Source organism: Heptranchias perlo, chromosome 2 (genome assembly GCF_035084215.1).
Source record: "Heptranchias perlo isolate sHepPer1 chromosome 2, sHepPer1.hap1, whole genome shotgun sequence".
NCBI classification, from domain to species: Eukaryota; Metazoa; Chordata; class Chondrichthyes; order Hexanchiformes; family Hexanchidae; genus Heptranchias; species Heptranchias perlo.
The window spans coordinates 103,094,982-103,118,658 of NC_090326.1; the positions used below are offsets into that span (position 1 = coordinate 103,094,982).

At 43.1% G+C, this 23,677-nt stretch overlaps 1 protein-coding gene across 1 annotated transcript in view; it reads left to right on the forward strand.

Annotated features, from left to right (window-relative positions):
• The window catches only part of LOC137334130 (protein SPMIP7), a 54,297-nt gene that overhangs the window by 16,780 nt on the left and 13,840 nt on the right, over window positions 1-23,677 (forward strand). The window contains exon 4 of the mRNA XM_067998656.1: window positions 23,256-23,394. Coding sequence (XP_067854757.1) covers window positions 23,256-23,394 — 139 coding nt within the window. The remainder of the gene's footprint in view (window positions 1-23,255; window positions 23,395-23,677) is intronic.

Sequence of the window (23,677 nt, forward strand, 5' to 3'; positions counted from 1 at the left end):
ACAATTCTGCTGCTGCTGATGTGCCACAGCGCCTCATGGATGCCCAGTTTTGAGCTGCTAGATCTGTTCTGAATCTATCCCATTTAGCACAGCGGTAGTGCCACACAACACAGTGGACGGTGTCCTCAGTGTGAGGACGGGACTTTGTCTCCACAAGGACTGTGTGGTGGTCACTCCTACCAATACTGTCACGCACAGATGCACCTGTAACAGGTAGATAGGTGAGGACGAGGTCAAGTAAGTTTTTCCCTCGTGTTGGTTCTCTCACCATCTGCCACAGGTCTAGTCTGGCAACTATGTTTTTCAGGACTCGGCCAGCTCGGTCAGTCGTGGTGCTACTGAGCCACTCTTGGTGATGGACATTGAGGTCCCCCACCCAGAGTACATTCTGTGCCCTTGCTACCCTCAGTACTTCCTCCAAGTGGTGCTCAACATGGAGGAGTACTGATTCATCAGTAGGTGTTAATCAGCAGGAGGTTTCCTTGCCCGTATTTGACCTGATCTAATGAGATTTCATTGGGTCCGGAGTCCATGTCGAGGACTTCCCGGGCCACTCCCTCCTGACAGTATACCTCTGGTGGGTCTCTCCTACCGGTGGGACAGGACATACCCAGGGATGGTGATGGAGGAGTCTGGGACGTTGGCTGCAAGGTATGATTCTGTGAGCATAGCTATGTCAGGCTGTTGCTTGACTAGTCTGTGGGACAGCTCTCCCAATTTTGGCACAAGTCCCCAGATGTTAGTGAGGAGGTTGACTGCGTTTGTCATGTCCAGTGACTAGTGGTCTGATGCCAGGTGGTCCGTCTGGTTTTATTCTTATTACGACTTTTTGTTGCGGGATTATACAACTGAGCCGCTTGCTAGGCCATTTCAGAGGGCAGTTAAGAATCAACCACATTGCATACAAGTAGTGTAGACAGGAGCATAAAATTACAAAGAGACATTGATTGATTAAGTGAGTGGGCAAAACTGTGGTGGATGGATTTCAATGCAGATAAGTGTGAGGTCATCCATTCTGGACCAAAAAAGGACATTTCCAAGTATTTTCTAAGAACTAATTGTTCTTAGTGGTTGGTTAGTGTTTCTCAGTGATTAGTGTTTTAGTGTTAGATAAACGGTAAATTGCGTGAAAGCTAAACAAACAGTTTCAATAACTGTAGCTAACATGGCTGGACAGCTGGAGGCCACCGTATGCAGATCCTGTGCCATGTGGGAGCTCCAGAACACTTTGTGTGTCTTGGAAAACCGTATGTGCAGCAAGTGCCGCCAACTGCCCGAGCTCACACTCAGAGGTTTTGAGCTTGAGGGTCAGAACTACAGTGTGTACCAGAAGCTGAGAGTTTTGTGGATAGCACATTTCAGGAGGTCATCACCCCTCAGCTACAACGTGGGAGACTCGGCAGCATGGCGGGGGGCAAAAGAAATGCAGTCTTTATAGGGGTTTCGATAGTCGGGTGATAGACAGACGTTTCTGCAGCCGCCGATGTGAATCCCGCATGGCGTGTTGCCTCTCTGGTGCTAGGGTAAAGGACAGCACTGAGAGGGTGCAGAACATTTTAAGAGGGGAAAGGGGAACAGCCAGAAGTCGTGGTCCACATGGGAACTAATGACATAAGAAGGAAAAGGGTCAAGTTCTGCAGTTGGAGCTTCAGGAGCTAGGGAGGAAGGTAGTAATCTCTGGATTACTCCCAGTGGCACATGCTAGTGAATTTAGGAATAGTAGGATAAGGCAGGTTAATGCATGGCTGGAGCAATGGTGCAGGAGGGAGGGCTTCAGATTCTTGGGGCATTGGGACTAGTTCTGGGGCAGGAGGGATCTGTTCAAGATGGATTGGTCATACCTCAACAGAGCTGGGACCAATGTGCTCACTGGGAGGGTTCACTAGTGCTGTGGGGGAGTGTTTAAACTAATTTGGCAGGAGGATGGGCACCAGGATGAAACATTAGAGAAGAGAAGCAAGGCGCACAGAGCACTGGGAGGCACAAGTAGTATTAAAGTAAAGAATATTTCAGAAATAGGAGGGATTAGATGGGCAAATGCGAGGCAATCTAGGATGAGTTTAGAGTTCATGTGCGTAAATGCACGTTGCACGGTCAATAAGGTTGGTGAGCTGCAGGCTCAAGTCGCCACATGGGACTATGATATAGTGGCAATATCAGAGACCTGGCTCAAAGAAGGGGATGATTGGGTACTTAATATTCCTGGCTACAAGGTATTCAGGAAAGATAACGAAGGAAAGAAAGGAAGGGGGGAGTTGGCAGTATTGATCAAAGAAACTATTATAGCACTGGAAAGGGATGTGTAGTTGAGGGGTCAAAGACAGAATCTATTTGGTTCGAATTAAGGCAAAATAGAGGAGCTATTATGCTACTGGGTGTATACTATAGGCCACCAAAGAGTGGGAAGGAGATAGAGGAGAAAATTTGCAGGTAAATTACAGAAAGATGCAAGAACTATGGAGTAGTGATAATGGGGGACTTCAATTATCCTAATATATCCTCATTGAACCAATCATCCAATAAAACCAGGTAACCTTTGTTCCCACTTTCCTCTCTCCATGAATTTTCCACTCTTCACTTATTCCTACTTAGGATAATAACAGAGTAAAGGGCAAAGAGGGGGAGGAATTCCTGAAATATGTTCAAAAGAACTTTCTGGAATAGTGTGTTTCCAGCCGAACGAGGAAGGAAACCGTGCTGGATCTAGTTCTAGGGAATGAAGTAGGGAAGGTGGAGCATGTTTCAATTGGGGAGCATTTGGAGATCAGTGATCATAATATCATTAGGTTTAGAATAGTTATGGAAACGGGCAAGGAACAATCAAATGTGAAAATGCTTAACTGGAGGAGAGCAAATTTTACTGAGTTAAAATGGGATCTTGCCCAAGTGGATTGGAATCAAGAATCAAACACTAATTGAACAATGAGAGGCCTTTAAGGAGGAGTTAGTTCGGGTACAGAGTAGACACATCCCTACGAGGGGGAAAGGAAGGGCATCAAAAGCTAGAGCTCCCTGGATGACTAAAGATATAGAGATTAAAATGAAACAGAAAAAAGAGACTTATGACAAATGTAAGGTTCATAATACAGTAGAGAACCAGGCTGAATATAGAAAGTACAGAGGAGATCTAAAAAAGGGAATAAGCGGGACAAAGAGAGAGTATGAGAATAGATTAGCGGCTAATGTAAAAGGGAACCCAAAAGTCTTTTATAAACATATAAATAGTAAAAGGGCAGTCAAAGGAAGGGTGGGACCGATTAGTGACAAAAAAGGAGATCTTCTTATGGAGGCAGAGGGCATGGCTGAGGTACTAAATGAATACTTCGCACCTGTCTTCACTAGAGAAGAGGATGCTGCCATTGTAGCAGTAAAGGAGGAGGTAGTAGTGATATTGGATAGAATAAAAATAGATAAAGAGGAGGTACTTAAAAAATTGGCAGTACTCAAAGTAGAAAAGTCACCCGGTCCAGATGGGATGCATCCTAGTTTACTGAGGGAAGTAGGATGGAAATTGCAGAAGTTCTGGCCACAATCTTCCAATCCTCCTTAGATATGGGGATGGTGCCGGAGGACTGGAGGATTGCAAATATTACACCCCTGTTCAAAAAAAGGGGAGCGGGATAAATCTGGCAATTACAGTCCAGTCAGCCTAATTACAGTCCAGTCAGTGGTGGGGAGATTTTTAGAGACAATAATCCGGGACAAAATTAATTGGCAGTTGGAAAATTATGGGCAAATAAATGAAAGTCAGCACGGATTTGTTAAAGGAAAATAGTGTTTAATTAACTTGATTGAGTTCTTTGATGAAGTAACGGAGAGGGTTGATGAGGGTAGTGCGGTTGATGTTGTACATATGGACTTTCAAAAGGCATTTGATAAAGTACCACATAACAGACTTGTTAGCAAAATTAAAGCCCATGGGATTAAAGGGACAGTGGCAGCGTGGATACAAAATTGGCTAAGGGACAGAAAGCAGAGAATAGTGGTGAATGGTTGGTTGTTTTTCAGACTGGAGGCGGATGAGCAGAGGAGCGGCCCATAAAAAGGCGGAAGTCAGGAGTGTAGAATCAGCCGAAGTGGACCTCAAAGGTAGTAATCTCCGGAATACTCCCAGTGCCACGCGCTAGTGAGTATAGAAAAAGGAGGATAGAGCAGATGAATGAGTGGCTGGAGTGATGGTGCAGGAGGGAGGGCTTTAGATTCCTGGGGCATTGGGACTGGTTCTGGGGTAGGTGGGATCTGTACAAGCCAGACAGGTTGCACCTCAACAGGGCCGGGACCAATATCCTTGTGGGGAGGTTTGCTAGTGCTGTTGGGGAGGGTTTAAATTAGTTTGGCAGGGTGATGGGAACCTGAGGGTAGATTCAGATGGGACAGAATCAGAACTGGAGATAGAAAGCAGAAAATTAGTAAGTGACTTAGGAAGGCAGAGGAAACAAAGGTTAGAAAATAAACAGCAAGGGAGTTTGGCAGTGCTTAACGGTATATACCTCAATGCAAGGAGTATATTGAATAAGGCAGATGAGCTGAGGCCACAGATAGACTCGTGGCAGTACGATATCTTAGCTATTACAAGAAACATGGCTTAAAGAGGGGCAGGAATGGCAACACAACGTTCCTGGTTACAAGGTTTCCAGACGAGAAAGAGAAGGGGATAAAAAAGGAGGGGGGGGGTGGCAATTTTGGTTAAAGAAACAATTACATCTGTGAGGAGGGATGATATGTTAGAAGAATCATCAAATGAGGCCATATGGGTTGAGCTAAGGAACAAAAAAGGGGCAGTCACACTACTGGGAGTGTACTATAGACCCCCAAACAGTCAGAGGGAGATAGAAGAGCAAATATGTAGGCAAATTTCTGAGAAGTGCAAAAACAGTAGGGCAGTAATAGTAGGGGATTTCAACTACCCTAATATTAACTGGAGCACTAACGGTGTGAAGGGTATAGAGGGCGCAAAATTCTTTTTTAGCCAGGACATAGCAAGCCCAACAAGAGAGGGGACAGTTCTGGATTTAGTTTTAGAAAATGAGGTTGGGCAGGTGGAAGGACAATCAGTGGTAGAGCATTTTGGTGGTAGTGATCATAATTCAGTTAGTTTTAGCATAGTTATGGAAAAGGACAAAGATCGAACAGGAGTTAAAGTTCTCAACTAGGGAAAGGCCAATTTTACTAAACTAAGAAGTGATTTAGCAAAAGTGGACTGAAAACAGCTACTTGAAAATAAATTGGTGTCGGAGCAGTAGGAGGCATTCAAGGGGAGAATTCAAGGGGTACAGAGTAAACATGTTCCCACAAAGAAAAAGGGTGGGACTGCCAAATCTAGAGCCCCCTGGATGTCAAGGGGCATACAGGGTAAGATAAGGCAGAAAAGGAAATCTTATGTCAGACGCTGAGAACGCAATACTACAGAAAGCCTAAAGGAGTATAAAAAGTGCAGGGGTGAAATTAAAAAGGAAATTTGGAAAGCAAAGCAAGGCCATGAAAAAATATTGGCAAGTAAAATCAAGGAAAACCCAAAGATGTTTTATAAATACATAAGAGCAAGACGATAACTAAGGAAAGAGTAGGGCCTATTAGAGACCAAAAAGGTAATCTATGTGTGGAGGCGGAAGATGTTGGTATGGTTCTTAATGAATACTTTGTGCCTGTCTTCACAAAAGAGAGGGACGATGTAGACATTGTATTTAAGGAGGAGTGTGAAATATTGGATGGGATAAACTTAGTGAGCGAGGAAGAATTAAGGAGATTAGCATCTTTGAAAGTAGATAAATCACCAGGGCCAGATGAAATGTATCCCAGGCTGTTAAAAGAAGCAAGGGATGGTCTCTGACCATCATTTTACAATCCTCACTGGATACAGGCGTGGTACCGGAGGATTGGAGGACTGCTAACATTGTACCTTTGTTTAAAAAGGGAGCGAGGGATAGACCAAGTAATTACAGGCCAGTCAGTCTAATCTCGGTGGTCGGCAAATTATTGGAATCAATTCTGAAGGACAGGATAAACCCTCACTTAGAAAGACACGGAGCAATCAAGGACAGTCAGCATGGATTTGTTAAGGGAAGGTCGTATCTGACTGACTTGATTGAATTTTTTGAGGAGGTAACAAAGAGGGTCAATGAGGGTAGTGTATTTGATGTAGTCTACATGGATTTTAGCAAGGCTTTTGACAAGGTCCTACATGGCAGACTGGTCAAAAAACTACAAGTCCAAGGGAATCCAAGGGAGAGTGGCAAGTTGGATCCAAAATTGGCTCAGTGACAGGAAGCAAAGGTTAATGGTTGATGGGTATTTTAGAGACTGGAAGGCTGTTTCCAGTGGGGTTCTGCAGGGTCAGTATTAGGTCCCTTGCTTTTTGTGATGTATATCAATGATTTGGACTTAAATGTAAGGGGCATGATTAAGAAGTTTGCAGATGATACAAAAATTGGCCATGTGGTTGATAGTGAGGAAAGCTGTAGACTGCAGGAAGATATCAATGGACTAGTCAGGTGGGCAGAAAAGTGGCAAATGGAATTCAATCTGGAAAAGTGTGAGGTAATGCATTTGGGGAGGGCAAACAAGGCAAGGGCGTGCACAATAAATGGGAGGATACTGAAAGGTGTGGAGGAAGTGAGGGACCTGGGAGTGCATGTCCATAGATCCCTGAAGGTAGCAGGACAGGTGGTTAAGAAAGCATATGGAATACTTTCCTTTATTGGCTGAGGCATAAAATATAAGAGCAGGGAGGTTATGCTAGAACTGTATAAAACAACGGTTAGGCCACAGCTTGAGTACTGTGTACAGTTCTGGTCACCACATTACAGGAAGGATATAGTTGCACTAGAGAGAGTATGGAGGAGATTTACGAGGACGTTGCCAAGACTGGAGAATTTTAGCTATGAGGAAAGATTGGATAGGCTGGGGTTATTCTCTTTGGATCAGAGGAGGCTGAGGGGTGCAATTGAGGTGTACAAAATTATGAGGGGCCCAGATAGAGTGTATAGGAAGGACCTATTTCCCTTAGCAGAGAGGTCAATAAACATGGGGCATAGATTTGAAGTGATTGGTAGAAGGATTAGAGGGGAACTGATGAAAAATTTTTTCATCCAGAGGGTAGAGGCAGAAACCCTCAACTCATTTAAAAAGTACCTGGATGTGCACCTGAAGTGCTGTGACCTACAAGGCTACGGACCAAGTGCTGGAAAGTGGGATTAGGCTGGGTTGCTCATTTTTGGCCAGAGCGGACACAATGGGCCGAAGGGCCTCCTTCTTTCCTGTAAATTTTCTATGATTCTATACAATGGTGTTCCCCAGGGGTCAGTATTAGGACCACTGCTCTTTTTGATATATATTAATGACCTGGACTTGGATATAGAGGGTATAATTTCAAAGTTTGCAGATGACACGACACTCAGAAATGTAGTAAACAATGTGCAGGATAGGAACAAACTTCAGGAGGACATAGACAGACTTGTTAAGGGAAGGTCGTGTCTGACTGACTTGAATTTTTTGAGGAGGTAACAAAGAGGGTCAATGAGGGTAGTGCATTTGATGTAGTCTACATGGATTTTAGCAAGGCTGGTGACATGGGCAGACAAGTGGCAGATGAATTTCAACACAGAGAAGTGTGAAGTGATGCATTTTGGTAGGAAGAATGAGGAGAGGCAATAAAAACTAAATGTTACAATTTTAAAGAGGGTGCTGGAACAGAGACCTGTGGGTCCATATGCTTTTTTAACAGCATTCTCAGCTTGTCCTGCCACCATCTTTGAAGGTGGCAGGACAAGCTGAGAATGCTGTTAAAAAAGCATATGGAATCCTGGGCATTATTAATAGAGGCATGGAGAAAATTTTAACAGGGAATTGGGAAGAGTGGGGTGGGGGGGGAGAGGAGGGGGAGAGAATTCCTGACAGGAAACCCAGAAGTCCTTACGATTTTGACGTAAGGATGTCTTTCATTTCTTTTGTCGGTTTCCTGCCGACGTGCCAGCAGATTGACAGGCTGGCCGTCATTCGAACGGGATAACTACCAGGGAGCAAATGCCAGCAGGTAGGTCTTACATGGTGGGGGGAGGGGGAGGATCGTCAGGGGTCATTGGGGGTATCGGTCATCCGGGGGAGACATCGGGGATGGCGGTCATGGGTGGGGGGGGGGGGGGTTATCAGGAGCTCAGTCATGGGAGTCGGAGATCGTGAGGGGGTGAGTCGGAGGTCATCGTGGCGGGGGGGGTGAGTCGGAGATGGTCGTGTGGGGGGGTTGGTCGGAGATCGTCGTTGGGGGCGGGGGGTTGGTCGGAGATGGTCGTTGGGGGGGTGGGGGCGGTCAGAGAAGGTCGTGGGGTTGGGGGGCGGTCGGAGATGGTCGTGGGGTGGGGGGGGGGCGGTCGGAGATGGTCGTGGGGTGGGGGGGGGGCGGTCGGAGATGGTCGTGGGGTGGGGGGGGCGGTCGGAGATGGTCGTGGGGTGGGGGGGGCGGTCGGAGATAGTCGTGGGGGGGGGGCGGTCGGAGATAGTCGTGGGGGGGGGGGCGGTCGGAGATAGTCGTGGGGGGGGGGCGGTCGGAGATAGTCGTGGGGGGGGGGGGCGGTCGGAGATAGTCGTGGGGGGGGGCGGTCGGAGATAGTCGTGGGGGGGGCGGTCGGAGATAGTCGTGGGGGGGGGCGGTCGGAGATAGTCGTGGGCGGGGGGGGCGGTCGGAGATAGTCGTGGGCGGGGGGGGGGGGTGGCGGTTGGAGATCGTCGTGGGGGTCTAATTGGATAGCTCTTTCATTATTAGCCGGCACAGGAACGATGGGCGGAATGGCCTCCTCCTGTGCTGTACCTACTGTGATACTATGAAAAGCTAGGAACAGTGGAGGTCCAAAGAAATTTAGGGGCCCATGTACACAGATCACTAAGATGTAGTAGTCAGGTACAAAAAATAATCATAAAGGCTAATAGATGTTAGTCTTTGTAACTAGAGGTCTAGAGTGTAAAGGGGAGGATGTCTTGCTACAGCTATACAAAGCCTTGGTTCGACCACGTCTAGAGTACAGTTCTGGGCACCGCACCTTAGGATATATTGGCCTTAAAAGGAGTGCAGCGCAGATTCACCAGAATATTACCAGGGCTCGAAGGGTTAGATTATGAGGAGAGATTACATAAACTTGGCTTGTATTCCCTGGAGTACAGAAGGTGATTTGCTTGACGGTTTTAGGATTTTGAAAGGAATTGATAGAGTAGATAAAGAGAAACTTTTTCTGCTGGTGGGATAGTCTAGGATGAGAGGACATAACCTTAAAATCAGAGACAGGCCATTCAGGAGAGAAGTTAGGAAACACTTCTTCACACCCAGGGTAGTAGAAGTGAACTCTCCCACAAAAAACAGTAGATGCTCAATTAATAATTATTTTTGCTAGCCAAGGTTATTAAGGGATATGGAGCCAATGCGGGTGGGTGGAGTCAGGACACAGATCTGCCATGATCTCATTGAATGGCGTATCAGGCTCGAGGGACTGAATGGTCTACTCCTGTTCCTATGTTCCTATATTCAAAGTCAGCCTAGCAGTAATCAAGAATATTGAAGAAAAGTACTGTTGGGGGAGAAATAAAAATACAAAAATGGAGGATAACCCAGAAAAAACAACTAATGCATGGAGCAAATTGCAACAAGTTAAACATAATACAAAAGTCTTTTTAAAAAGTTACCTTCTCCCTTTAAGAAGACTACTTCGGCAGGTCAGGTTACAGAACTGCTGTGTGTCCAGTTTTTACAGGCAAGGCTTGTGTTGTGGGCAGAGCCTTGACAAAAGATGTAAAATTGGGAGGCCCCAATGAAAAGGGAATTTTAATATTTAAATGAGGCTTTGTATTATTCGTCTCCAATTTTCATGACCAATTTTCACAGTCACTACCTGAAAGGCCCCACCAGTGGTGCAGGAGGCTCACAAAATAAGGGCTATAGTGTATAAATGCCCCAAAATGGTTATTGTGGCGAGCTCCACAAGATATATATCTACATCCTAATATAAATAATGATATTTCAAATATCCTTTGCATATGAATATAAAATACCTACATGGTACTGTAAATAAGGCTCCTTGAGATAATTCAAGATGGGACCTGAACAAGCTGAACTGGAGTATTTGCAGCCTTTCATGGAAATAATGCTCAGAATTTGCACTTCAGAGACATACAGGATTAAAGTGCTTCATATGTATGAGGTGGCAAGAGTTACATCCACACTACTTGGACATGCATTTGATTATCTAAGCAGATGTGACTTCAGATATCCTACTGACGACATTTTCAGTATAATATTTATGTAGGTGCATTAGCACTGATATAGCTTCAGATTATATTTCTTTTCAGTACAAGAAGAATTAACATTTGTTGTACCATAACTTGTATCGATGATAAATACACAATGAAAAATTGCACTTACAAATATGAAAAATTTTAAACTTAGGTTTTCAATGGTTGATACTTTTTATCTATCATTTTCAAAAATTCCAAACTTTATTAGATCATAGTGAAGTGATGGACACAATTATTAGCAACAATGGTGATAGCAAACAATGTCTTTTTAAAAAAAACTGAAATATTACAATAGAATCTTTAGGTTATGTCCTGTTTGTTTTTTAAAATGTGATTTATTGGCAATAATTAAGATGCAGGGATGTATCAGTTTTTATCTTTATAGCAATTATTTTGTCTCTGTACTAAATTTACTGATGAAACAATCAATGTTTTTTAAAATTCCATTGTATGCATTCTTTTTGTTAATTACATGGTATTGTTTAATTATGTGCACCCTTTTCGCCAAACCCCATTTAATATATAGTACATACCTCTTTTTACATTGTGCCCACTAGATGGAATTGTACTCCATGCTACATGAATACAATACAGAAAAGAAATAAATCATAGACATGCTGAGCTTGAAATCTTAAATAATTATTTATTGCTCATTTTTTTCCTCTTGCTTTTCTGAAGATACTTGGGGGGTTAAATTGGATAACCCCAAAAACCGGCCGCTATTAACCCGCGCCCGGTGCTTCCTGTGCAGGCAGGATGAGACTTCGGTCCGCCCTAAGGACTTAACTTCAAGTAGTGTTGGAAATCAGCGTTGACACGAGGATTCAATGCAAAATGCATGTTCCACCAGCAGGGGGAGCCCCAGTCTCTTAAAGGCAGGCTGTCTCTTAAAATCTCTTAAAGTTGGCTGGTACCTGTTATTTGCTGAAAATAACAGTCTACTGTCTGCACGGAATCTGAACAGAGATCAGACATCGCACATGTAAAACACAGATGCAGGTCCTGTCCCTGTGTTTACAAACTGATGAGTTATGTTAAAACAGTGAATAAAGGTTGCATACTACTAAATCCCACATCTTCCACTCTGCATACCAGACCACACCAATCTGCCGATCTGAGTTTGTACTAGGCCTGCAAGAGTGCTTGCACCAAGGCTCTCTGCTGATGCAAAAGGTGGACAGAAGGAGGGACATCCTATATCAGCAGGGGCGGACAAGAGGCCTTCCAGACATTTGCCCAAAAGGCAGTGGGAGGTAGCGGGGGATGAAGTCAATGCCAGGCGCACAGCACCACCAACATGGATGCAGTGCAGGAAGTAGTTCAGTGCTTTGACACGAGTGATCAAGTGAGAGAGGTCAACTGTCAAGTGGCGTTTCCTACCAACTGCACCACTAGTCACATCCATTGCTCCATGCACTACACCCCGCCATCACCCATATACCAACAAACTCTTTCAATCAGCACTCAACTCTGCCAATCAGATGCTTCCTCTCACCCTTACACGTTACCACTGTTGCAAGCCGCACACCCGGAACTCACAGGCCACACACACATTGGCAGCTATTCAACCATGAAAGGCACATCACCCAGACACACGTCCCGCTTCCTTGCAGGAGAAGGTGACGCATAATAGGAGGCAGCAAATGGCAGTGACATATAGCCCCTCGAGCCTTTTCTGCCATTCAGTGAGATCATGGTTGATCTATGACCTAACTTCGTATACCCGCCTTAGCCCCATATCCCTTAATACCCTAGGTTCACAGAAATCTCTCAATCTGAGATTTAGAATTCACAATTGAGCTAGCATCAACTTCTGTTTGCAGAAGAGCATTCCAAACTTCTACCACCCCTTGCGTGTAGAAACGTTTCCTAACTTCACTCTGCACGTCCTGGCTCTAAATCATAGAATCATAGAAGTTTACAACATGGAAACAGGCCCTTCGGCCCAACATGTCCATGTCGCCCAGTTTATACCACTAAGCAAGTCCCAATTGCCTGCACTTGGCCCATATCCCTCTATACCCATCTTACCCATGTAACTGTCCAAATGCTTTTTAAAAGACAAAATTGTACCCACCTCTACGACTGCCCCTGGCAGCTCGTTCCAGACACTCACCACCCTTTGAGTGAAAAAATTGCCCCTCTGGACCCTTTTGTATCTCTCCCCTCTCACCTTAAATCTATGCCCCCTCGTTATAGACTCCCCTACCTTTGGGAAAAGATTTTGACTATCTACCTTATCTATGCCCCTCATTATTTTATAGACTTGTATAAGATCACCCCTAAACCTCCTACTCTCCAGGGAAAAAAGTCTCAGTCTATCCAACCTCTCCCTATAAGTCAAACCATCAAGTCCCGGTAGCATCCTAGTAAATCTTTTCTGCACTCTTTCTAGTTTAATAATATGTTAGGCTATGTCCCCGCGTCCTAGTATTCAAGTATAGGAGACCTCCAAAAACAGTTACAAATGCGTCAGTAGCCAGAAGCAATAATCCAGCAACTAACCTGTAAATCCTGCGTGGTCCCTTTAAATTGCGCTGGTGGGGGGTCCTCCAGGCACTCTAAGACACGTTCAGATGGTTGTGGTTAAGACTGTGCATTGAGTTGAGCGTTAAGTCCCAAAATGGTGTCTATCGCTTTAAATCAGCATTGCACACTGATTATATCCATTTTCTCCTTATTTTACATGCTGCTGGCATCTGGTATTTGTGCATGCGCTACTACCTATACCAAGATGGTATCCGGCGCACGTCACACTAGACATGTGCGTGCGCAGCCAAAATGCTATCTTGGCATTTCAAGAGGCCACATAGCGCCTAAACAACAGGCATCACACGGCCCAATTTCTAGCCCTTGTTATTGTTGCACAAGTGCAAGCAGCCCTTAGTACTTCATCCAGGCATCCATTTTTCATGTGTAATTCTGGACAGGTTGGGTTAGATCTTCTATTCTCCCTCTGCCAAATTTTTGGCATAATTTGGGCAGGTTGGTACGTGAAACGGCTTGGGGACAAATTCCTCTGTGTCCTACCCATTTTTACTTAATTTCAATTTTACGCTGCAAAAGATTTCAGCATAAGAAACAATTGCCTGTTTGCTGGTGTAAACACTTCATTTAATGCACAGCAAGAAAAAAAACTTTTATTTGTAAGCACCTTTCACATCTTCAGAATGTTCCAAAGTGCTTCACAGCCAATGAACATCATGCATCACATTTTCTGTTAATATACATTATTTTAAGGGTTGCTGTATAAAACAGAGGTCCTCAATTCCACTGTACAGAGGCTAAGGCAGAAATGATTATCCATGGTCACAGTGCATTAATGTAGAAAGTGCCAGCAAATCTCTGCAGAACTGGTCAACTTGATTTAAAAAAAAAATTTCTTATTTTTATTGTCTCAAAGATGCACCATCCGCTCTACTGCTGCTACCTGTTTTATAAATTTTCGAACCCCTACCCATTGCTGCTTGGCATGATGGCATACACAATGGGAATTCTCTTGTAGTTACCTACAATGAGGAAGATCAGGAAAAGCATAGGGAAAACAGGTGGATAAGTCTACACAGGAGCACCTGCTAACTTTCTGGTAATATCCATCCTCTAGAAGTTACAGACTCCAACAATCCTTTCTGCACCTTGTGAAAAGCAGTGCCTAAGGAGACTACACTTCCCCAAGGAACCCATCCAGGAGTTGTGCCACACGTTGGAAGTAACTTGCGCTCCAACTCCACTACTCTAACCACATTGTCAAACTGGCCATTGCATTCAATTTTCTTTGCTTCAGGATCCTTTTAAGTTGCTACAGGGGATCCATGCAACATATCTTTTGGTGTGCATAGATGCATAGGGGAGGTGACTGACACTTTGTTCACTCGAGCAAGAGACTCGGATGGAGAAAAAGCATCAACATGAGCGGACTGTGAGATTCTTTAGACTGGTAGGATTCTTCAGAGTTCAAGTTATTGTCGATGGTACCTATGTGACGTTTGTTGACGCTGTGTCATACATTAACAGAAAAGGGTCCACCCTATAAATGTGCAGCTAGTGTGTTACCGTTAATGTATAATAATGCATATCTCGTTGGATTCTTGAGGATAAAGGTGATCTCTTCTTTGTGTTGGCTGATGACATCTGTGCAGTTCTCCGGGCTCCTACTGGAAGAAATGTATAATAAGTTAATAGAATGCTGAAGACTTTAAATTACAGGCCAGCACAAGTACCCAGAATTGTGGTTGCGTGTTTCTTGCTGTGCACTTTTGCTTGGGACAGAGGTATCATCATGTAGGATCCAGAAACGGAAGGGAATGAAAGGCAACAAGATGAAGAGGTTGCTCATTAGCAGTAAGAGCCAGAAAAGGCTGCCAAGGAGATCCCTCTTCCAGCAGCCAGAATGATTCAGCCTCATTATGTACACCTCCTGAGCCCCAGTTTGGAACATTGGACAGTCACTCCATTGAACATGTCCCCCCACCTTTCCCTGACAATGCAGCCTGAAGTACTGTCTTCTATATTTAAAAAAACACAGCTCCCATTTCTCAGATCTTCAACTTCCACTTCCAAATAGAAAGAAAAACTGTCCAAATGTCAATTTCAGACAAAAAGAATTCATTCAGTGCCCTTACAATCTCTGAATAATAATTTTTTCCCCTACAGTGTTTCCCCTTGGCGCCATTATGTGCTCTTGTAACTATTCCTAATCTAATGCTTCTTTTAAGTGCTACCTGAGTAAAGCATCTGAAGTGCCTGGCTGTGCACTATCTGTATGAACCTCCTGGGCCTGTGGTGGCCTTTTTCTGTGATAACTTACATCCTAAGAAGAAAGAGCTGCTGGCTCCATTGTTGTTGTCTGGACAGCCTGGCCCTGCCCTCTTACAGCCACTTGTGCATGCATCTGAGGGGACTGAAGAGAGGGCTTGCTTGACTTACTGTCGACAGAAACAACAGGATCTGCCTGGAGCTGCCACATACTCCAACATGGCCTCAGTTCTGTGAATCCATCCCTGGTGGTGCTGCATATGCCAGCCATTAACACTTTCAGTTGACCAGTCAGGTGCTGCTCACTTTGAGAGACTGTCCACAGTGCCTCCACGTAAGTGTGATGTGCAAGCATCCTTCTTTTAAAAATTGGACCACAGGTCTTCAGCCAAGGGCAGATTGTGATCACTGCTACATTCCTGTTTCATTAGCCCTAAAATTGACATTGGTGACTTCCAAATTGTGATTTCACACTGTAGGCTTGACCGTAAGTAATTATTTAATGCTCAGCAGATGGCCAAGATCAAAATTTAAGAGAACTCCTTGACCTCGAGAAGCATCTGTCATTTCAACCTCTGCTTTATGGAAATCTGGGTCAAGGTATTACAAGGCTAGAAGCAGCAACTCTTTTTCAGTTAAGCATAAATAATTGGGTAAAGCACATCGAGGCAGGTCGGGCAGGTAGAATCACACACCTGCTATAAAGCCCATCCGATTGTCCATCATTTAAAATAATGGATGGAAATTTGAGCAGGCTTCATTACCGGTGTGTGATCCTCACCACTCAAATTTCCTCTAGGCACTTACCCAGGATTTATTCATACCAAGCACTGTGGTGAGGGCGATATTGCCAGGCAAGGCCAACCTCATGAGTTTTTTTGTTTTTGATAGGTCACCATAGTCTCCTTTAACAAACTATGGACTAGCCACTGTGCATTGGTAATGGCAACTTTTATCTCCACTAGGTTCTTGGATCCTTACAAGCCTAACTTCAACAGATGTACACTTGGTTAGACTACAAAATACCATGGCAATATCCTTGAGGAATTGTTTTCCTGGACAATATATAGCCGTAACTCTCATATATGTCTGCGTTTGGAATTAAATACTGTCCAGGATGTTGGTTAATAATTTAAAACATCTTGCAAAAAGTCTTTGCAAAAATATTATTGTGCCATATATCCATGTTCAAAACTATCTTGATCTAATAAATATTATCCAGTTCAAATATTATCCAGCAACCCCTCAAATAATGAAGCAGTCCGAGCCCGCATGCAGCAAGACCTGGACAACATCCAGGCTTGGGCTGATAAGTGGCAAGTAACATTCGCGCCAGACAAGTGCTAGGCAATGACCATCTCCAACAAGAGAGAGTCTAACCACCTCCCCTTGACATTCAACGGCATTACCATCGCCGAATCCCCCACCATCAACATCCTGAGGGTCATCATTGACCAGAAACTTAACTGGACCAGCCACATAAATACTGTGGCTACAAGAGCAGGTCAGAGGCTGGGTATTCTACGGCGAGGGACTCACCTCCTGACTTCCCCAAAGCCTTTCTACCATCTACAAGGCACAAGTTAGGAGTGTGATGGAATACTCTCCACTTGCCTGGATGAGTGCAGCTCCAACAACACTCAAGAAGCTCGACACCATCCAGGACAAAGCAGCCCGCTTGATTGGCACCCCATCCACCACCCTAAACATTCACTCCCTTCACCACCGGTGCACTGTGGCTGCAGTGTGTACTATCCACAGGATGCACTGCAGCAAGTCGCCAAGGCTTCTTCGACAGCACCTCCCAAACCCGTGACCTCTACCACCTAGAAGGACAAGAGCAGCAGGCACATGGGAACACCACCACCTGCACGTTCCCCTCCAAGTCACACACCATCTCGACTTGGAAATATATTGCTGTTCCTTCATCGTCGCTGGGTCAAAATCTTGGAACTCCCTTCCTAACAGCACTGTGGGAGAACCTTCACCACACGGACTGCCGTGGTTCAAGAAGGGGGCTCACCACCACCTTCTCAAGGACAATTAGGGATGGGCAATAAATGCTGGCCTCGCCAGCGACGCCCACATCCCATGAACGAATAAAAAAAATATATAAGGTAGAGTTAACAAGAATGTCACTCCCATTCTTTTACTGTTTGTGTAAATGGGAATAGCACAAACTAAACTGTAGGCCATGTGACTTTGGGTTCCACTCCACAAGAGGCATCATTTACAATATTGTCCACTGCCTCTTGTGGAACCTAGCATGTAGGTATCGAACACTTTTTCAACTTACTGACTTTGTTGCATACTTTTGAGTGTAGGCCTTACACTGGGAATCTCAGCAGTTTATTCAGAAGCAGTAACTTCCAAAGCAAAGTTAATTCATTATGGAGCACTTCCATGTGCTGGTGAACTGTCATTGAGAGAATTCAACTATGTGCACATCAATTTTCCTGCAGTCATAAGAGTCCCAAAAGTAAACATTTTTAAGCTTATAATGTAACAACCTCCTTTCCAGAGTGCAACATTACTAATGACATTATTTACCATGATTACCCATAACTAATGATGCTTCCCTTTTAAGCTCAAACCTAGGAGTATCCTATATCAGTGATTTGCGTCATCAGTCACATTTTGCTCTGGAATCAATCAAAGTTTTGTTAGTCTTATCTTTTAAATATGTGACAAAATGAAGCACTTTTAAGATTATTTTTCAGATTCTTTATTGATGGCTACAATTCAAAAACAGGGTTAACATCAATTAGTGCTAGCTATTTTCTGTAAACTAGGGGGATTTAAATTACTGCCTAGATTTAAATTACTGCGTAGATTTAAATTACAGCCTAGCTACTTACACTCCAGGAAAAAGCAGGGACATTCACTCCAAACAAATGCCAGGCAATGACCATCTCCAACAAGAGAGAGTCTAACCACCTCCCCTTGACAGTCAACGAGATTACCATCGCCGAATCTCCCATCATCAACATCCTGGGGGTCACCATTGATCAGAAACTTAACTGGACCAGCCACATAAATATTGTGGCTACAAGAGCAGGTCAGAGGCTGGGTATTTTGCGGAAAGTGACTCACCTCCTGACTCCCCAAAGCCTTTCCACCGTCTACGAGGCACAAGTCAGGAGTGTGATGGAATACTCCCCACTAGCCTGGATGAGTGCAGCTTTAACAACATTCAAGAAGCTCGACACCATCCAAGACAAAGCAACCCAATTGATTGGCATCCCATGCACCACTTTAAACATTCACTCCCTCCACCACCGGCGCATTATGGCTGCAGTGTGTACCATCTACAAGATGCAATGCAGCAACTCACTAAGGCTTCTTCAACAGCACCTCCCAAACCTGCGACCTCTACCACCTAGAAGGACAAGGGCAGCAGGCGCATGGGTACACCATAGTCTGCACGTTCCCTTCCACGTCACACACCATCCCGACTTGGAAATATATCGCTGTTCCTTCATCTTCGCTGGGTCAAAATCCTGGAACTCCCTACCTAACAGCACTGTGAGAGAACCTTCACCACACAGACTGCAGCGGTTCAAGAAGGTGGCTCACCACCACCTTCTCAACGGCAATTAGGGATGGGCAATAAATGCTGGCCTTGCCAGCGACGCCCACATTCCATGAATGAATTTTAAAAAGGCAGCGACATGCATAGTTCTGGAAGTCCTTGAAATGCACGGTCTCATTGCACATGGAGGGGGGCCTCTCTGACAGGTCAAAGTATTTGCCATAGATCAATAAAACTAACTACCTCGTAGATTTTACGTGCTAGGTGATTGACATTCTGGGGTAGTGATTCTTGATTGACAGCTAGGACTGGGGTGAAGATTTAGGATCAGGCCTGTGAGTAGGGGCAGGACCAATGATTCTTTATAGTCCTTTTAATGGAGAACTATATGGTCAGAGGTTTCCAATTACAGGTTTAAAGCCAGCAGAAAGTATCCCCCAACCCCTTCCTCTTCCCCCTTTTCCTGTACCATTTAGTTTATATTGCCCCTCCTCATTCTTCCTACCAAAATGCATCATTTCACACTTCTCTGCATTAAATTTCATCTGCCATGTGTCTGCCCATTTCATCAGTCTGTCTATATTCTCCTGAAGTCTGCTACTATCCTCCTAATTGTTTTCCACATTTCCAATTTCTTTGTCATCTGCAAACTTTGAAATTATGGCCCCTATACCCAAATCCAGGTCATTAGTATATATCAAAATGATCAGTGGTCCTAATACCTGGGGAACACCACTGCATACTTCCATCCATTCAGAAAAACCACAATTCGCCACTACTATGCTTTCTGTCTCTTAACCAATTTTGTATTCACACTGCCACTGCCCCTTTAATTCCATAGGTTTCAATTTTGCTAACAAGTCTATTATGTGGCACTTTATCAAATGCCTTTTGAAAGACCATATACACCACATCAACTGAACGACTTTCATCAACCCTCTCCATTATTTTGTTGAAGAACACAGTCAAGTTTGTCAGACACGATTCACCTTTAAGAAATCCGTGTTATCTTCAAACCTTCAAACATGCTTGACCTGATTACAGGACTTGGTCTTAACTCCCCATGCCATGAGAGTGGCTACTAGTTATACATTAAAATTACTGAGTGGGTCATAACATTTTATTAGAATTGAGCCTGTAGGTGGTGCCGTGAGATCATGTTATGTAACAGGGTAACTCGAATGGAGTCTGAGGTAACATTACATGACTGCCCAACAAATAATGTTTAAATTTAGTTTTCTTTCTACATGTATTCCTAACCTCTTTTGTTGTGCTACACTAATGCCTATGTTCAAAGTGTCCCATTTATGGGGGATTTGGACATGACTAAGTCAAGCTGTAACTAATGAAAATAATCAAAAAGTAATTAGCAATTTGATTAGTAATATGTAAAGAATTCCCCGATTCACTTTGGACCCTTAGTTCCAGTTTAGCATCTTGAGTCTTACTGTTCCTGCTCTCCTATTCTTAGTGGCCTTCTATTAATTAACAGAATCTAAATCAACATCAGCACAACAGTATTTTAAGTATATCAAAATATCTCAGTTGAGTTTTGCTAAAGATTAGTATAACTAAATTGCATTGAAATTACAAGATTATACTACGGCTTAGAAAGACTAAACTTATCAATAATATAGTATTTTGTTCTATCTTAACTAACCTTGCATGTACGTTATTTTTCTATATTGCTATACTGATATTTTCCCTGCTCAGAGACCGATGATTTTAACTGAGAGAGATATACCTTGTAGTTTTACTTCTGCTTAATTAAACATTTGACCATTCTTAACCATCTAACTTTCATTCAGCACTTTACTGATTTTGAGAGCCTGCTTCAAAAAACTCTTTACAACTTCAACCTTTTGATCTTTCCAAACTTTCTAATTTGGCTGGGCAAAGCATAACCTTTCTATATTACCAAGGAAATCATAGATTAAGAGAACTTAACCATTAGTGATCAATAAGATGATCAATTCAAATACATGGACCCTTTTTCAAGGTGTCATTCAACTGGACAAATGTGTATCAGGAACTGTAATTGTCATATCTGAAATAATTTTAAGAACTATAGGATTTCAATTAAGTATTACACTTCTTTCCATTTTCCAGTGCCTAAATCACAATTGAGAGACTCCTTTTCTGATATTCGACTCGCTTGTTATTGGTTTGAAGATCATAACACATTAATCAGTCTACTGGTCTTCAGTTTTGCTCATGAACAGTTTGACTAGCACCAAAGTCTTAACTGGAAACACATTGGCCTGGAATTTGCTTCAAAAATAACGGAGAGTTGAACAGCGCTCACCATTATTTACGGGCAAATGGAAGAGCATGCGCAGTCAAACGGAAGTTGCTCTAAGCTATTCCATGCTCGTTTGAAAGCTGCATGGGGAGGACAGCTCACCAGCTAAATGAATGGACCAGCATGAATTTGCTGTCCTACACAGCTGGAAACGAACTAATCTCTCCATAAAAAAAGGAATGCTGGGGATTTTTTTAGGTCTAAACTAACTTTTAATGGCATGGTAAGGCTTAATGATTGCCCAACAACCTCCCTGGCACTGAAAATTAACTTTTAAAAACATGGAGTCTCATTATTTGCGATTTTAATTGTTGTTGGACATTTAGAGAAAAAAATGTAATGTTTTTTTAACTTTTTCTTTCTGTCTCTTTTATCTCTGCTTTTTTAATTCAATATTTCTTACCCTCTCTTTATTTCGCTTTCTCTAACTGATTTTACATTGAATTTACTGTTGTAGCTTTCACTTCCTGGTTCTGACTATGTGGCTTGTCAAGGATGCTTCAAGCTGATTGGTTGAGGGGAGAGAGCAATCCTTTCCCTGCTCTCACAGCTGACAGAAGCCTGGGAGAGAATGCTGCACTTTTTGCAGTTCACCATTGAAGCAAGTTGTCACCCAAAAGCCTGTGAAAAGTTTGTGGGTGAGTTTATAACGAGTGAACAACGGACAACATTCGTTCGCTGCTCAGCTCAATTTCCGGGTTGATATTAGGATGATTAAGTCCCTAACTGTCTAAAATTTTACAGCATGCAAGGATTCACCTCTTTGGTTTTCTCAGAATGCCCAGGATGACTAGTCTTCCTACAAATGTTTTTGTACAGTTTTTGTACAGTTCACCAGACCAGGTGCACACAGTTTAACTTCCCATCCAAAAGGCTGCATCTCTGACAATGCAATCCTCCTTCAGTACTGCATTAAAGTATCAGCCTAAATTATGTGTTCAAGTTCACAACCTATGACTCCCAGGTGGCAGTGTTTACTAACTGAGCCAATCTGACACTTACTGAGGAAATTTTTATATAGGGAAATAAAACATTTTAAGGGTGTTATGGACTTAATCATCCTAATATCAACCCGGAAATTGAGCTGAGCAGCGAACGAATGTTGTCCGTCGTTCACTCGTTATAAACTCACCCACAAACTTTTCACAGGCTTTTGGGTGACAACTTGCTTCAATGGTGAGCTGCAAAAAGTGCAGCATTCTCTCCCAGGCTTCTGTCAGCTGTGAGAGCAGGGAAAGGATTTCTCTCTCCCCTCAACCATCATATACCACAAGGCTGTAATACAATCTAAAGGGTGCAGGTGATGTCTTAAACTTATTTTATAGATTCAGACACAGATGGTTGTTAAGGAGAAGGAAAGAGACAATAGGAATTGATAAGACCTGACATTGCAATTATATAAAGGAAGAGAGTAAAAGAAAGTGAGGAGAAAATATAGTTACATTTTATGCCACATCTGGCCTGTGAAACAAGAGTTTGTTTTTATTATCCTGATATGAGCTTCCCACTGCTATGAAATGGACCCTACTTATCTTTCTACACTACCAAAGGGTCAGTCGGTCTGGCTGTAGCTTGTTACTCTTCTTCCTGCCAGTAAACCTATTTCTCTCTATCCAACCACTCTCCCTCACTATTATGATGCCTCTCAATACGGTTCTTCTGCACTTTTCCCTTTTCACAACCTTCTGTGTCAGGATCTACTAAATCGATTTCACCAAATCTTTACATCTCAATCACCTTCTTTCCTCAGTTTTCAACAGCTAATTGGAGCACAATGTTGGGTAGCCCCATTCTATTTTCACAGTTGAAGAAAATAGGAAACTATATTAAGCCTGTGCCTATCTGTGCCACTAACTAACATCAGACTTCTCCTTAAAGTTGAAAATATTAAAGAATAATAGCTTTATTTGAAAAAAGGTAACGTTGCGTGGTATAAATCAAAAAAGTGATATTTGTAGAAGTAAATTTTAAACTACATAACCTATAACTTTTATTTTGTTTTAGATTATGGAGTTTAAAGTTTATTTTACATATATTTGATATCACTTGGTTTATTTTTCAATAATTCACAATTCCTCATTTGCTATATAACCAATGCATACTAGGAGATTTCATACCAAACGAGGCATATCACAAAATTCTACTTTTCAGGTGTTTTGAGTTTTTTGAAACCCATCAGAACATTCTGTAGCTAAATTTATAGAAAAGATTGTGCTACTGTTTCCAGACATCTAATTGGTCCATAAAGTGATTAGCTCCCACTTTGCAGCCTGTTCCATTTGCTGCTATTTATTGCTTCTCAATTGTGAGTTATTTGGTGAGTTTCACCTATTCATATTTATCAGACCTTGATGTGAACTGTGACATACATTTTTCCCAAATGCATAGGAGTTATGAGGAGGTTAATTGGGACTGTAAGTTGGCACCCAAAGTCAAACCAGCAGATACAACTCAGGAGAAAATAGCAGACCCCATCTCACGACATTCTACTCTAAAAAGATTCGATCCAAGTCCTCATATGTGGCAAGTAAGTATTTACATGTTTGTATGCGTATGTAGTAAAGCTTCAGAATGGAAACCTTCAAAATATATTCACATAACTTGTTTTTCATTCCATAAAAAGAGTGCAGGTTTTTTTACAGGCAGTGTTCCTACAGGGCAGTTCTGGGGAAAGTGTATGGTAGTTGTCCAGAAAGTACTGGTAAGAGTTTTGTTTCCTGTTTGGAGGTGAGCACCTTAAAAACCTGAATTAATCCTGCAAGAGGCTTGCAGTTGCAGTGCCCAATGCAGGTTACCTTTTAGATTCCCAG